This window comes from Rhinolophus sinicus, chromosome 5 (genome assembly GCF_057876585.1).
Source record: "Rhinolophus sinicus isolate RSI-liver-muscle chromosome 5, RSI-T2T, whole genome shotgun sequence".
NCBI lineage: Eukaryota > Metazoa > Chordata > Mammalia > Chiroptera > Rhinolophidae > Rhinolophus > Rhinolophus sinicus.
This window is the reverse complement of record NC_142505.1, coordinates 111842313-111858838: the sequence shown is the minus strand read 5'-3', so window position 1 is coordinate 111858838 and position 16526 is coordinate 111842313. Positions and strand designations below refer to the sequence as shown.

At 54.7% G+C, this 16526-nt stretch overlaps 2 protein-coding genes across 4 annotated transcripts in view; both read left to right on the top strand.

Moving 5' to 3' along the window:
- Positions 1-2392, top strand: part of FAM20C (FAM20C golgi associated secretory pathway kinase) — a 35047-nt gene extending 32655 nt beyond the window's left edge. Inside the window, exons 9-10 of one of the 2 annotated variants that reach the window (XM_019747478.3) lie at positions 739-798; positions 1462-2392. In XM_019747478.3, coding sequence (XP_019603037.3) covers positions 739-798; positions 1462-1711 — 310 coding nt within the window. In that variant the 3' untranslated portion in view covers positions 1712-2392. Of the gene's footprint in view, positions 1-735; positions 799-1461 lie in introns of both variants that reach the window. The other variant, XM_019747477.3, reaches the window with a different exon arrangement.
- Positions 2393-2778: 386 nt separating this feature from the next.
- Positions 2779-15863, top strand: FOXL3 (forkhead box L3). Of its 2 annotated transcripts, XM_019747509.3 has the most exons (4): positions 2779-10694; positions 11496-14020; positions 14420-14588; positions 14835-15863. In XM_019747509.3, exons 2-4 carry the CDS (start codon positions 13917-13919, stop codon positions 15222-15224), a joined length of 663 nt encoding a protein of 220 aa, XP_019603068.2. In that variant the 5' UTR covers positions 2779-10694; positions 11496-13916; the 3' UTR covers positions 15225-15863. The 2 variants fall into 2 exon arrangements, with proteins under 2 accessions (XP_019603068.2, XP_074170182.1); XM_074314081.2 differs by having other exon boundaries at positions 2779-14020.
- Positions 15864-16526: the final 663 nt, after the last annotated feature.

Genomic DNA, 16526 nt, shown 5'->3' with positions numbered 1-16526 from the left:
TGGAGCTCCTGAGGCAGGAAGCCTCTGTGACATCATTCCACCTGATTCTCACAGTAACCTGGGTCCTGTTGTATCCTCATGTTGCCCTGGGGAAATTGAGGCCCGGAGAAGATGCTGGCCTAGGAGAGCAGGGCTGCAAGGAGCAGGCAGGGGCATTCTGCCCGCACGCTGGCGTCTGCGACCAGCTCGCTGGGACAAATGGTCCATGCTGCCCCACCAGGAGAGCCCGGGGCCACCAGCCAGCCCTGACCTGCCCAATGCATAGCGTAGGGTGTATGCGTGTAGGGTACCCCATTCCAGAAGGTTCAAGCTGCAAGTCCCTGCGGCCTCAGAGAAATCAGCTCTGGGCACCTGGACGGTTTAGTGTGTAGGTCACGCACTCCAGCTGTAGAAGCTGCTGCCGGCTGACCCCAGCTGACCCCAGCTGACCCCTCTCCCCTGCAGGCTGGGTCCTCCCCCAGCCTGCCCAGCACCCTGCATTTGTGAGCTTCTGTTCAGTCCAGTGGCCAGAACACCAGGCTGCTGTCAGGCACTCACTTCATCCCAGGCCCTGCCTCTGGGGCTAGGGAGCAGGGGCTAGGCCACACTGCCAGCCCCAGAGCCCTCGCAGCCCAGCCGGACCCCCACAGGTGCTGTTCACGCGGTGCTGCTGCCCCCATAGCGTCCGGGCCATGGCCTGTGTGTTCGGCCGTCCTCCTGTGTGTCGCATGCTCGACAGTTCTGCTCTTCTTCCAGCAGGTTTGGAAAATATTCGCACGATGAGCTTTCCATTCTTGTGCCTTTACAGCAGTGCTGCAGGTACGTCCCCCCTCCCCTCCTCCACCCTCCAAGGAGCCCCTGGTCCTGTCACCTGCCAAATGTGAGAAACTGCCACAGCCATAGGTCAGGCAGAACTTCCCGTGCCCACCTCAGCCATAGGAGGGCGTCCAAGCCCCAGTGGGACCCACAGCCCCGCCCCTGCTCACAGCGGCTCAGGGGTCACACCCCAGCCAGCTCCCTGAGGCTCCAGCTCCAGGAGTCCACAGCCCGTCCAGGGACTCAGCTCCTTGTCACCCTAACAGCCCATCTACAGGTGGAAGACGCAAGGCCCAGACAACAGTTCTGCTCCCTGTGCCACTCTGCTACCCTCCACAGGGCTCCCAAACCCTTTCCTCCTTTTAGCTGGAGGCACAGGCTGTGGGGCAAAACCACCTGTGCTTCCCAAGGTGGGTATCTCAGTGTCCACCCCGCTCAGACAGCCCAGCTCAGGTCTGTCTCCCAGGTGAGCGCCTCGCTGGGTCTCACAGGGCCACCCGTCCTGCAAGGTGCTGCCCTCCGTGCTGTGCCTGGAGCGGCAGGGGCCGGAGCAGGACCACCTCGCTTAGAGCCAGTGAGGCACTTGATCCCTGCACACGCGCACCTGGGTTGCAGCAGCTGAGCCCCTTCCCCCTCCCGCATGTCCTGCCCTCTGTGACCCCGCAGGGTCAGGAAGTCCACCTACCTGCGGCTGCAGCTCCTGGCCCGGGAGGAGTACAAGCTGAGCCTGCTGATGGCGGAGTCCCTGTGGAAGGACCGGGTGGCCCCCGTGCTGTACCGGCCGCACCTGGACGCCCTGGACCGGCGGCTGCGCGTGGTGCTGCGCGCCGTGGGGGGCTGCGTGGAGAAGGACGGGCTGCACAGCGTCGTGCACGACGACCTGGACGCTGAGCACAGAGGCTCCACCCAGAGGTAGTGACCGCGAGCCGCTGGCCTGCGCTGCGGAGGGGCACGTGCGCCTGCGCTGTGAGCTGGGGACCTCGGGAACACGCGGCCCATTGGCGGTGGGTCCCACAGGACACATCTGCCGCGTTTTCAAGACCAGAAGAGGCTGGGGAGGGGGCGCTCTGTGCTCAGGACAGAGGCAGTCTGGCGGCAGGCGATCCACCCTTTTGTGTGGAAGGGAAGCCTTTACTTAGATTTTGTATTTACACACGGATTTGACGATATAAGCAGAGAGCCCAGACCACCCACCAAGTTCACACAAGGAGGCCACTGCCCCTCGGCAAGTCGCCGTGAAGGTCCTCATGCTCTGGACCTGACTTCAAATAAAAACTCTTCTCCCTTCCGTGGGCCACACTCGCAGGCCCGAGCGTCCCGGCAGAGGCTGCAGGAGGCCCCTGGTGGTAGTCACTTCATGGACACGCACACCCACAGGCGGACACTTGTGCCCCCGGTTCTCCGGCCTCTGCACCCCGCCCTGCAGCGCCGGGACTTTCCGGTGTTGGCGGAGGCCGTAGCTGAACCTGCGCTCTGCACACCTGGTGCAAATGCCTCACGCGGGTCCTGTGCGGCTGTGGCAGCAGGCTCAACCTTGCTGCGTTTTTGTGGAACAGTTTGCAATGTGATAAAGTGCAATAAAGATACAGCAAACATGTGTTGGGGGCTTCAGCTGCCTGCCCGCCTACCCTCAGAAAATCAGGCACTGGGCATGGTGGAGGCCCCAGCCTTCAAGGTGCCAGGGTGGGGGGGCACCTGGGCTGAGAGGAGGGCCTTGCAGTAAGGCCTGGGCTCTCTGCAAAGGTGAGGGGCCTGCTGCCTTTCTGCTCCTGATGTGGCCAACTCTGGGAGTGCGTGACATCCCCAAACCACAGGCCGGCTCCAGAGGGTGGCATCAGGTGGGCACGCGTGTTTACCAAGCTGGAGCCGAGACAGCAGTGGCTGCAGGAAGGGCAGGCACAGGCGCTGCTCTGAGCCGAGGCTGGCCCAGGAGCTCCCAAGTGCCCCCCCCCCCCCCCCCCCGCTGGCCCCAGGCCCAAAATCCTGCCTCAGAGAGCCTGGGAGGCTCATTCCCACAGTCACCGAGAGTATCTCCTGCGTTTGGGTGCAGGGCACCGTGATGGGCCGTCCCCCAGTGTTCTCAAAGCATGAGCATCCCCGGGGCAGAGAGCTCCAGAAGTCACAGCCCCTACCTCTTGTTCGGCTGTCCTCACCCACCCGTTCTCCATGCAAAGCAGTCCCTGTGCAGTATTTCTGGTCTAGAGCTGAACTGCTGGGTCAGCTCCACGGTCCTCTCATGTTACAGACAGGGAAATGGAGGCTCGGGAGGTAAGTCATTCTGCCCACAAATAAGTTTAGGTTCCTGGAACAGCACAGCCTGTGTTTGAACCCTCACCTGGATCCCGAGGCCGCCCGGGCTGAGCTCAGGGAAGGCAGGCTGACCAGCACGGCCAAGCTGTCATGCGCGTCATGCTGCAGAGAGTCTCCAAAGGAAGTAAATGGGGTGATGGGACACACTGGCCCCCAAAAGCCTGTCCCCACCCCGTCTTCCTGCCTGACGCTCATGTGCTGGCTCAGCCCAGCTGAGTCACCTGCTTGCTTGTTACTAACCCACCAGCACACCTCGCATCAGCTCCCCTCTGGCCTCAGTCACCAGCCCCTCCCTGGGTTTTTGCTACAGAAATGGGACACGGTGGGAAGGAGCAAAGTTCTACCCTTTTTCATGATGTTATGGGTAGTGTTATTTAAGACTTTTTACACTGTGTTCATTTGTATCAAATTGATACAAATTCAAAATGCAGTTAAAGCGTCTGGATGGGGGGGATGGAGTCAGTCAGCGTGTGAGCTGGGAGACGGACAAGGTGGAGACCAGCCAGGCCCCCACGCCATGATCAGTACCACCACACACCCACGGCTTTCAAGGCCCATGGCTGCCATGCGCTCTTTGTTCCTCTCAACTGCTGTGTGGGTAGGAATCACGATCACATTGCGCCCACTTTACAGCTGTCTAAACCGAGGCCCGGACTGGGGAAATGACTTTCCTAAATTCAACCCGGAGTGAGTAACATTTGAGACCCCTATTTGCCTAACCTCTGGATGAGTCCTGTCACACCAGACCCCCCCACACACTTTCTGTCTTCAGAATCCAATCAAATATTTCCATCTTCAAAGTCAAGAGACACACTCCACACTGCAGTTGCCACGAACATAAACCCAGCAAGCCCAGACCAGCCTTCCCACCCAGGGCTCCAGTAAAACCGCGTGACATAGAGGGGCGTGGGGAGGGGATGAGACTGGGCCAACGGATCTGGAACGACATGAAGAAAAAGGGTTTTCAATTAAATTCCTCCTGGGGAAAGTGTGATTTCCCATGAGAGTTGTCAAGTAGGACAACATTTTGCCAGAGGGGCCTAGGAGAGCGTGTGTGGGTAAGACTTCAAACATGCTTTACAAACACAGCTGAGGAAGAGATGAAAACAGAACCCCTCCATCATCTGGCCTGCAAGACTCAAGAGGCAAGCAGGAGGGGGTGGCCCCTGGCGGGAGCTCAGGGAGGCTCTGAGGACAGAGGCCACTTCCTGAATAACGTAAGTTAATGAACAGGTAAGTCAATTCCTAAGTGGGGACTCATGCGTGATCCCTGCCCCGTGGGCCCCAGGGGACAAACTGTGTGAAGGGGCTGTGGGAATGCAGGTGGGTGGGCACACCCCCATTTCCCGGCCTCCATCCTGAAATCTGAGATGGACAAAGGACACGCACTTGTGTCCTGAAGAGAAGAGTGGCAAAGACCACTTTGTGGACAGTGGGGCTGCCTGGCCCTCTCTGGTGGCTCCCCAAATGTACCTGCCTCTCAGTCACCTGGGAGCCAGTTGCCCAAAACCTAGGCCCATGTAGGTGGAGGGGCCTCGGCGCCCTTGTCAGGCTCCCAGGTGGTCCAGAAGTAGGGGAGCCCAGGCCACCCTCCTGGGGGTGATGCCTTAGCTAAGTGGCCCCCAACGGCCACCCAGCGCAGACTCACACTCAGCCTGTCCCTCCCACAGCAGTCACCACGGAAAACTCCCCTCCATAAATCACTGTCCACCCAAAAGGGGCCTTACCAGAAGCAGGTAAGCAGAGAAGGTACGTGGCGCGGGGTGGAGGGCGGCCTGGTTAGGGGACAAGGAAGAGACTTTTGTCAGGAGAGCAGGGTTCCAAAGCCGCTGTGTATGGGGAGGGGGACGAGAAGTGGGTCCCCATTTGCACAAAGGGGGCTTTCTTAGTCTCAGAGCTGGCATTTGGAAGGAAGGCATTTGGGGGCTGGTGGAACTGCCAGCCTGGCAGCCGTGCCTTCTGGGGACTGGGAGCTGAGCCCATCCCATCTCAGAGGGACGGGGCTAGCTCCTGGCCTCATGACTTTAATGGGACACGTGGGGAGAGGCGCAGGGGAGGGGCCCTGGGGGCCAGCTGCTGGAATGGGGGTGGTGGTGTGGCGCACAGCAGTGCCTCAACCTCGGTCAAGGGCAGCCCGCGTAGGTCGCTGTGGGAGCTCCAGTCAGCCAGCCCTACCCTAAGCCCCTGTATGTCCCAGGACTGCAGCTTGCAGGTTCCCCAACTACACTGAGACAGGGGCCTGCAGTCCCTGCTATCCTGGGGAGGGCTCTGGGGACGTCGGCACCAGGGGACACTGCCCATGACTGGTCGCCATGCACCACCTAGAGGAGAGCCTGAGAAAAGCGAGACCCGCCTCCCCAGGGCAGAGGCGACCAGAGCTGAGAAGTACAGAAGTCAGTATCTGTGAAAATATCTTAGAACACCGCTGTCTCCGCTGGCTGCCGATGCTATCAGTATTAGTAGTCTTTTAAGGACATTTTTGGATAAAGATCAGAGGAGCCTTCCTTTTCACTGCCAGGCCCAAAATTAATGTTTTATTTATTTATTATTTTTAAAGATTTTTATTAAAATACAGTGGTACCTCGGTTTTCGAATATCTCTGTTGACGAACATTTCGGTTTATTAACGCCATAAATTTTATGGATCTATGGTATCATTAGGTAGTAAAATTCATGCTAAATTTGCAGTTTTAGGGATTGGTTTTAAATGTCTGGAATGGATTAATCCATTTTGCATTACTTTCTATGGGGAAACTGTGCCTCAGTTTTCAAACGTTTCAGAACTTGAATGGTCTTCCTGAACATTTGAAAACCAAGCTACCACTGTATAGCTAACATACAATATTATGTTTCAGGGGTACACGATAGTTATTCAACATTTATATACCTGCAGAAGTGGTCACCATAAGTCCAGCAACCATCTGACACTGTCCCATGCTATCGCAATATTATTGACTATATTTCCCTATGCTGTACATCACATCCCCATGACTTACTTGTTCTATACCTGGAAATTTGGACCTCTTAGTCCCCTTCACCTTTACCCCCTCCTTTTTAATTTTTCAGTTACAGTTGACAATATTTTAGATTAATTTCAGTGCACAGCATAGTGGTTAGACATTCATGTAATTTAAGATGTGATCCCCCTGACTAGTCTAGTACCCACCTGGCTCTATACATAGTTATCACCATATTATTGACTATATTCCCTTATGCTTTACTTTATATCCCCATGACTATATAGTAACTACCAATTTATACTTCTTAATGCCTTCACCTTTTTCACCCTGTCCTCTCCCATCTATCACCCCAATAAATCTAGTACCCCTCTGCCACCACACATGGTTATTACAATATTATTAACTACATTCCTTTTGCTGTACCCTACGTCCCCATGACTACTGTGTAACAACCAATTTGTACTTCTTAATCCCTTCCTCTTTTTCCACCCACCTCAACCTCCCTCCCATCTGGCAACCATCAAATTGTTCTCTGTATCTATTACTATGTTTCTGTTTTGTTTATTTTGTTCTTTAGATTCCACATAAAAGTGAAATCACATTGCATCTGTCTTTCTCTGTCTGACATACTCCACTCAGCACAGTACCCTCCAGGTCCACCTGTGCCGCTGCAGATGGCAAGAGCCCATTCCCTCCCATGGCCGAGCAATATTCCATTGTACATATGTCCCACCTCCTCTTTCTTCATTCTTCCATCAACAGACACCCAGCCTGCCTCCACATCTTGGCCATTGTAAATAATGCTACAATGAACATATACATTTACATGTCCCCTCGAAGTAGCGTTTTGGGTTTCTGAGAAGTGGGATTGCTGGGTCCTTCTTTGCCTCTTGTTATAGCCTTTGTTTTACAGTCTATTTTATCTGGTATACGTATTGCTATCCCAGATCTTTCTATTCTTTCATTTCCGTTTTCATTTAATATCTTTTTGTATCCCTTTACTTTCCATCTCTTTGTGCCTTTCAATCTGAAGTGAGTCTCTTGTAGGCAGCATATGTAAGGGTCTGTTTTCTTATCCATTCAGCTCTCTCATTGTCTTTGGAGTGGAGCATTTAATCCATTTACATTGAAAGCAACTGTTGATAGAGATGTAGCTATTGCCATTTTATTATTCATAATTTTGATGTTTTTTCCCCATCTTAAAGAAGTCCCTCTAACTCTGTTAGCTGTTTCTTATTTGGGACACTCTTTATCTGTCCCTTGGTTCTAAATGATAGCTTTGCTAGGTAAAGTAGTCTTGGTTGTAAGTCCTTACTTTGCATCACTTTGACTATTTCTTGCCAATCCCTTCCAGCCTGCAAAGTTTCTGTTGAGAAATCAGCTGACAGTCTTATGGGGGCTCCCTTATAAGTTACTAGTTGCCTTTCTCTTGCTGCTTTTAGGATTCTCTTTGTCTTTAGCCTTTGCCATTGTAATTATAATGTGTCTTGGTGTCGGCCCGTTTGGGTTCATGCTGTTTGGGACTCTCTGTGCTTCCTGGGCTTCAATATCTATTTCCTTCACCAGGTTAGGGAAGTTTTCAGTCATTATTTCTTCAAATAGATTCTCAATCCCTTGCTCTCTCTCTTCTCCTTCTGATACCCTGAGATGCAAATGTTATTACGCTTCATGTTGTCCCAGAGGCCTCTTCAACTAGCCTCAGTTTTTTGGATTCTTTTTTCTTTTTGTTGTTCTGATTGGGTGTTTTCTGCTACCTTGTCTTCCAAGTTGCTGATTCGATCCTCTGCTTCATCTAGTCTCTGGATGGTTCCTTCTAGTGCATTCTTCATTTCAGTTATTGTTTTCTTCACTTCTGTCTAGTTTTTTTTTTTTTTTTTTTTTTTATGGTCTCTATCTCCATTTTTATGCTGCTATCTCTCTGTTGAAGTTCTCACTAAGTTCCTTGAGCATCCTTATAACCAGTGTTTTGAACTCTGCCTCTGGTAGGTTGCTTGCCTCTATTTCATTTAGTGCTTTTTCTGGAGTTTTTTTCTATTCTTTTATTTCGGACATATTTCTTTGTTTCCTCATTTTGGCTGCCTCTCTGTGTTTGTTTCTATGTATGAGGTAGATCTGCTATGTCTCTCAGTCTTGGCCAGGTGGCCTCATGTAGTAGGTGCCCTATGGGGCCCTGGCACAATCTCCCTGGTCACCTGCTCCAGGTGCCCCAGGAGTGTCCCTTGAGCGGGTTGTGTGGTCCCTCCTGTTATACTTGAGCGTTGGTTGCTATTGGCACATCAGTGGATGAGATTGACCCTCAGACTGATTGGCTGTGGGGTTTGGCCAGGTACACAGCTTATGGGCGGCTGTGCGGGGGGATTTACTCCACTGAGTGGGATTTGCCCCAATGGACTCTGGTGCCTGTTGAGACCACCGTTTGTGTGTGCTGCTTGTGGGGCTAATTAGGTGGTGCTCTGACGTGGTCTGAAGCCAACCTCCAGGTATGCTTGTTCTGGGGCCTCTTGGGAGGGGCTCTGGTGCAGGCCCAGGTCACCCACTGCCTGTGACTAGCTGGGGACTATCTGGTAGGAGCTACAAAATGATCTGCAGTTGTTCACCGCCTGTGCCAAATGTGGAGGTGCGTGGGAGAGGCCACACTGAGGACGTCTGCCACCAGAACCAAGCCTGGGGCAGCTCCACAAAAAGCCAGGACACTCCCATAAGGTTCAGTGACTGATAAAGCCTTGTGCAGTATGCGAGTTAGGTGAAGCAGGGTCTCAGGGAGACACTAGAGTAGGAAGAGCTTTGGTCACCAGGTAATGTAAATTCTGGTTTGGTGCCAGTGCTGAGCTTGGAGCTACTCAGCAAAAGGCTCAGAGCACACCGAGGTCAGTTGCTGCCTGCCTGGGTCCCATAGACTTCAATAGTTTTCATAAAGAGTGCAGTGTGGGCAGGGCTGGCTGCTCCCTGGCACTGGGGGAATTGGGTGGGATGGGGTCCCAGTGAGTCAGCAGGGCAGAGCCCCAGAGCTCACCAGGCCAATCAGATTCCAATTTGGCCGTAAGCGTAGGGGGCGGGCTCGACACAGAAAATGGTGCCTGCCTGCGGGCTGCCCTGGAGAAGGGAAAATGCTGACCGTCCTCCAGTCCTGACCCCGCAGCCACACACCTGAGTCTGCTCCCATGTGTCTCTGACAGCCCCCGGGTCACCATCCCTCCTCTGGAGCCCAAGGTGAGTGCGTGCGAGCAACTGAGTCTGTGCGCGGGCAGGCCTTTAAGAGGACAGCTGGATTTCCCACCGCCTTCCGTCCCACCCGAATCTCCACTGTTTTTCAGTCAGATGTTGTGGGGGCTCCTCTTCCCGGCGCCAGTGCTCTGAGCTGGGGAGGCCGGTGTGGGGCTGGGATCCCTCATTCTTCTAGGGGGGAACCTCTGCGGCTGAGATATCTTTCCTGATTCTCAACCACCACACACAGGTGTGGGCCCGTTTCATGTCTCCACCCCCCTGCCAGTCTCAACGTGGCATCTTTATATTTTTAGATATAGGACTTCTGTTTGGCTTCAGATGGTTCTCAAGGTTGGTTGTTCTATAATTTAGTTGTAATTTGAATGTGTTCATGGAAGGACGCAGGCCCAGTATTTACTCTGCCTTTTTGGGTTTCTCTGAGAATTGACCCAATAAGTTATTTTTAGAAGTAGTCAAGTAAATGGTTCAGACATCCAAGAAACCAAAATTCATTAGAAAGATTTTGTAACTAACCGACATTCGTTTTCTATTCAATTAAATAAGTGGAGAACTTGTGCTGTTTTCTCCACCGTCCATTTTTAAGGTTCTCTCCTTTAATGCTTCAGAAGCCCCTACCACACCCTCTGCATACAGTGGAGGGGGGTGGCTTATTTGCAGCTGCTGCAATGCCCCCAGGCCGGACATGTGGGCAGGCTCCCAGACCACCGCCTGCTCCCCGCTTTCTCCCGCACGTCCAGGGAGGTGTCTGGGAACTGCCTGCTGTGCAAAGCCCCTGCTCCCGCCTCCTGGTCTGTATGCTCGCGAGCCCAGGTGGTGCCAGTCTCTGGCTGTGGGGGCGAGCCTCTGACCAACTGTCCTGGGAGGTGCCTGCCCTGCAACCTTAGCTCTGACCGACTCAAGAGAAGTGGTAATTGTGCAGATTTCCACTTTTTCTGCTGTGAGGGTGGTGGGAGTGCCCTGTCCTGTGCCTCCTCCTTCTGACCACAGAGCTGTGAGCTAATAAGTGGGCGGTAGGTTAAGCCACTAAGTCTGGCAGTTGGTCACACAGCAATAGGAAATATTACAGAAATCAATGTGAATTCATAAGTCATTTTTATTACACAAGAAACACATTGTCCTTATAAGAATCTAACCTCTATGGCTGCTTCTCTCCTCAGACGTCATCACTGTCTCTGATTTAGGGCGACTTCCTCCAGACCCTTTTTTGAGAGAGGCGAAAGGCCTGCCTGACACGCCGGCTTTGCCAGTCACGGCTGTGGGCCTCTGAGGACCTGGCTTTGCTGCAGCGGGCGATGGGCTGCGTGAGTTCACACATGACAGAAGCCCAGTGGTGCATGACATCGTGTGGACACAAACAAGACACTGGGTGATGTTTGGTCTCCTGCTCATGAGTGGCCAACTGAAGGTGAGTGCAAAGGTCGCTCTGGAGACCTTGTGTCCTCTGTGGTGGCGTCTGTCTTTGTTGAGCTCAAGTAAACTGCTCTTCCATATTGGTGGGTGTGAAAGCAGCAGGCAGGTGACCCCAAGCCTCCCAGGTGTGAAGGACCAGGCCCACTGGCATTGTCTGAAGGGCACCCTGGCCTGCACCCAACAAACAGTCCAGCAGAACTACCATCCCATTGAATGTGTCTACCAACTTTGCACAAGTGGCAGGATTCCTCCAGGCGGGGGACTTATAAAGTGCATCATGGGATTAGGGGCCAATGCCCATCCCAAACAAAGGAGCCCAGGCTGCAGCCAGGAAGGGAGGCATGGCTTCTGTGTCATTCTATTTTAACTTCAGTGTTTTCCATTAGCCCCTGCCTTTTGGTAATGAAAGAGCTTAAGTTAGAACTGCTTGCAAAGTCGGGCTGTGATCTCCACCATCTGTGGAGTAGGGCCTGGCATGAGTGTCGTCTGTTCCCCTAAGGGTCTCATGTGCAGCCTTTACAAGGGAAGGGACCATCTTCAGAGACTGGATTGGCGTGAATGGGATGTGTAAAGTGCAGAATGTGCCAGGCACAGCCTGTGCCTCAGGGAGATGGCTTTACCTGGAGAGGTCAGATGGAGAACATGGGGGTTCCAGGCGATGCCAACTTGAAATTCCCCTCCCCACAAAGTTGGGTTTGGGTTGGCCCCAGGAGGCATTCCCCCAGATTGGGAAGGCTGGAGTGAAGTAGCAGCTGTCACTTTATATCTGACAAGGGTTCCGTGTCCTTACTTTAAGCCAAGTGCACGCGCTCACTGGTGCAGGCTGGGACAGGGCTGGGCCTGGGGCTCCTCCAGGTCCTGCCACATCTTCTTCTGCTTCTGCCTGACCCTGGGGCTCCCGGAACCTAGGCTCTCGGAAAGTTCACCTGAAGCTTGATGGAAGGAAGTAGAGAGAGGAGAGGAGAGGAGAGAAGAGTAGGGGCTGGCAGGTAAGTGGGTGTGGGCATTGCAATTCTGCAAACAAAACCCCAAGCCATGGGGAGGTGACGGCACTCTCTCCTTTGGCACAAATCCTCACTCTGCACCCCTATTGCTCATCTCGGAAGTTCATTCTCACTGCTTTGGCATTTTGGGGTTCAGCTTCCATAACCACAATATGAAGAGGTAGGGAAGGAGGGGCTCCAAAACCACTACAGGATTTTTTAATTAAACTTACTTTTAAGATAAGTGTAGGTTCCACGCAGCTGTAAGAAATAAAGCAAACCCCATGCACCTTCTCCCCCGTTTCCCCAATGACAACATCTGGCCAAACCCTAGTGTGACACTAGGACCAGGATGTCGACACTCATGCTGTGTGGACGCAGAGCGTTTCAGGGCCTCTCGTGTCACCTTTCACAGCCACGACCACTTCCCTCCTGTCCCCCTCCTCCCAGCCCCTGACAACTGTGGACCTGTTCTCCACTTTGTCAGTTTGTCATTCCAAGAGTGGCGTATACATGGCACCCTATGTGTGTAACCTTTGGAGACTGGATTCTTTTCACTCAGCCTGAGATTCACCTTGTGTCACTGAGTTGCAGCTGGTTCCTTTGAGTTGCTGGGTAGTGTCCCGTGGTGTGGGTGGGCACAGCTTGTTCAGCCATTTCTCTGCTGGTGGACATCTGGACTGACCCCAGCTTGGGGAGATGACAAACAAAGCTGCTAGGAGTATGTGTGTGACCTTCCCTGGGATAAATTCCCAGGAGTACTATTGCCAGGTGCTTTGGTAGTTGTATGTTTATTTTTTAAGAAAACTGTGAGAGGGGCCATATCATTTTGTCCCTACGTTGCAGTGTTGTTAATTTTGCCGTCTGACAGAGGGGATGACAGGGAGCCTCCAGATATGTTTGCACTCGAGTGGGCCTCAGGCGGCAAACAGAAGCCGGACAGCCCCAGCCCCAGGGCAGAGCGGTGATTGCACGGCTGACCTGCTGTTTCCGAGGGACCTGGTGCCATTCTTCACCAAGGACAGTGGGCATCTGGCCCTCCTGGGACCCACTGGCTAGACTGAGCACAGGTCATTTCAGAGGTAAAGGGAGAATTTTCTGGAGAAGACTATTCAGGCTTCCTGGCCTTACACAGACTCACAAACATGGCATACCATCAGAATTCTGCAGGTTATTTATGGAAATACGTTTTGGTGGCACATCCACTGTGAAACACCCCCCACCCAAGGACTTACCCTTCTTTTTCCTAAAATTTCCCAATGTCCCTTCTCTTCTGCATGCCACGCCTCCCCCCCACACACACACACTGCCCCATACAAGGAATGGGAGCTTTGGCACCAGGAGGCCCAGGGAAGCAGTGGCTTGGCTGCCCAGGCCAGTGCAAGCTTGGTTAGAGAGTACGCCTCACCTCTGGGCTCAGAGCCTGGCCTGGGGGCCCCTGGAGGAGGCACACTTCTGGGTTGTGACACACAGCACTGCGGGGACACAGGACGCTGCAGGAAGTGTTGGCCTATGTCTCTGGAGGAGCCCTGCCCCAGGCGGGCCACACCCGCTGGGCCCACCCATCCTGCCTGGACCCCCCTGCTCAGGGACGGAAGGAGGCTGGGCTGAGCCTGGCAGCGGAGGGGTGAAAGCCCGGGTCCTATCTGTGGCCTGGCTCCAGCTGGGTTCTGGCAGCCTGCGTCCACTCCAGGGACCTACGTGCATGGGAAGAATCTAAGTATCTCCGGGTGGGCCCAGGGAGCACGGACCTGGGAGCCCCCAGGAGAAGTCTGCCAGTTCAGGGAGCCGGCGAGGACCTCTAGCCCTGGCTCCGGGGACCCAGCGAGCTCTGCCCTGTACTCTGGGGCCCGCGCAGCAGCAAGGCGCACGGAGCGGGGAGGGGAGGCAGCGGGTGGCTGTCCCCGCCCGTTAGACCACCCAGCGTGCAGCTGCCTCCTCCCGCCTCCTGCGTCCTGTCGGAGGGTCACCGAGAGCCCTGCGCCACTCCCCTCCTCCGCTTTAACGGTGGCTGGGGCCTCCCCCGCGCAGGGATTGGATACAAGAGAACTGGGTGGGGGCGGGTGAAGGGACCCCAGAAGCCCAGGTTCCCAGTTTGGGCGTAGAGTATCCCGTAGTACAGACGCTGCCGGTCTCTGCGGGCGAGGAGCTCCGTACAGACCTGCAGAGCCGGCGGGCGGCGCGGAGGAGGTGGCAGCTCAGCAGAGGTCCCCGCAGGCGCTGGGCGTGCCACGATGTTTGACAGCTCGCAGTATCCTTACAATTGCTTCAATTATGACGCGGACTACCCGGCGGGCAGCTCCGACGAGGAAAAGCGGCTCACGCGGCCCGCGTACAGGTGACCTCGGGGATCGGTGGCGGGGGGCCGCGGGGGACAGCGACCTTCCTCCGCAGGGAGTTCGGGCAGCCAGGACCTGCCTGGGGCAGAGGGAGGGCTTTCTTCTCTCGGTTGGGGCTCAGAGAAGGGACCCTGTCCTCCACGCGTTTAGAGGTAGCCAGAGAAGGTCCTCTCAACGTCCCTGAGGGGACTCCACGGCTGACGGCGAGCTTCTGGGATCTGGAATGCAGTGGGGAGGGAGGACTCCGGCGGGTCACTCCCCCTGCGCGCACCACGTCCAACACCCCCAGGCACCTCCGGAGGGAACCTGTGCTCGCGAAGGGCTGGCCGGGGGGGTCACTGCACCTGTCTGTGGGCACCCCCCCACCCCCAGCGTGGCCTGACGCGCCCTGTTTGCAGCTACATCGCGCTGATCGCAATGGCCATTCAGCAGAGCCCCGCAGGCAGGGTGACCCTGTCGGGCATCTACGACTTCATCATGGGCAAGTTCCCCTATTACCGCGCCAACCAGCGCGCCTGGCAGAACTCCATCCGCCACAACCTGTCCCTCAACAGCTGCTTCGTCAAGGTGAGGCACCCCTCCCCCACCCCAGCGGCCCGAGTGTCCCAGCCTTGGTGACACCGGGGCCATGTCATTCCTGATTTGGGCGGAGGGGGGGCGGGATTTACGGCGGCAGCTGCTGGAAAGTTGGTTCTCAGACTGGGTTTCCTCCACTTGCTGCGTGAGCAACGCCACCCCCAACGTCCTACGCGAGCCCAGATGCTGCCGGGCGCACCGGCAGCCAGCCCCGCTGAGCCCCTGTCGCTCGCACAGGTGCCTCGGACCGAGGGCCACGAGAAAGGCAAGGGCAGCTACTGGACGTTCGCCTGCGGCTGCGAGTCCCTGCTCGACCTCTTCGAGAATGGCAACTACCGGCGCCGGCGCCGGCGGCGCGGCCCGAGGCGCGAAGGGCCGAGAGGGGCGTGTGAGAGCGGCGCCGAGGGGACCCAGGGGCCGCCAGAGCCCGCCAACGCCCAGGGGTCCCCGGCGCTTCGCTGCCAGCCACCTGCCCACAGCCCCGCTGCCCCGGGGAAAGGGCCACACAAGGGGGTCAAGTTCAGCATAGACTACATCCTCTCCTGCCCCCACCCCTTTCCTGAGCTCAGGTCGCCCCACCCCCCGCAGGAGGCCCAACAAATGAATCTCCACTTTTGGACAATGTGAGGGGGGCTGAGGCTGTCAGCTCCCTGGTGGCTGGCACCCAAGCAGCCTGGGTCTTCTGGGTGACTTCAGCCAAACCAGGAAGTGAGGTTTTGCCCACATCTTCTGAACGTGTGCAGACTCCCGCTCCATGTGGGAACAGCCTGGGCTGGAGGGAAAGGAGCTGAGCTCGCGCTGGCTGCTGGTGGTCGGGCTGGAGCTTCATCCTTTCAGAAAAAAATGTTTCCTTGCAGGAAAACTCACTGGGTTCCTGTTTGACTTAAGGTTTGCTCTAGAAATCCTGCGCGAGGAATACGAACACGGCTTCAGTGTCACGTTCACTCAGAATCAAGGTAACACTGCTTTACCGGTCTCTGAGAATTTGCTTCACGGACTGCCATATCCTGGAAGCTGACGGTGAACGACAGACAGTGTGGCATTGGTGAGCGTCTCCTTAGAGATAAAAGTAATAAGAAAGTACAAACACTGAAGTCACAGCCTAACTGACCCCTGAATGTTGCCCCAAGATTTTTGACTGTGTCTCTGTGTTGGTGATGTGATTGGAAGTGACAAATGCATCTTGTATTGTGGGCAGAACATTGATCGTTTAAGAAATCCCATGCACTTTTTTATGAAGGAAGGAAGGAAAGAAGGAAAGAAAGAGGAGGGAGGAAAGAAGAAAGGGCAGGAGGAGGGGAGGGCAAGACGGAGAGAGAAAGAGGGGTCCACATTTGGGACAACTTGGAGGCAAAGCTCACTTTTCTTGATTCTTGTGAGAGAGGTAAGCCCCTGTCCTGGCAGGTCACAGCCAGCTGGTGTCCCCAGAAAGCAGACGTTGCATAGCAGGTGGTAGAGAAACGCCATTCTGCTGAGATGTGCAATTAGGAAGTGCACAATGGAGGTGGTACAGTCCATTTGAAATGTAAATTATTTAATTACTGTGTAGAGACCAGCATTTTAAAAACACAATTATGCACAGTGAAACTATTTGACCAATCTTATCATTTTTCACCAGCCCATTTTGGCAGAGTTAATTGCTTTCCATGACTTAATTTGAACATTAGTATGGATTATACCTAATCTGATTCACTAGGTGACAATGATTGGCTAATTTTGTAAACAGCAAAAATGCACTCAGGGAGGCTGCTGTCTGGCCTGGGACTGTCTTGCTTCCTGGAAACTCTGCAAGATGGGCTGGGAGAAAATGCAGGCAGGCCGCTGTGCCAGACCCATCATGCAAAAGGCTGGCTTAGTGAGCTTCACTACTGATTCGGAAGGCTTGGCATTTCATTCCTTCACCTGTAAATAGACTCCACGTGCTCCTTT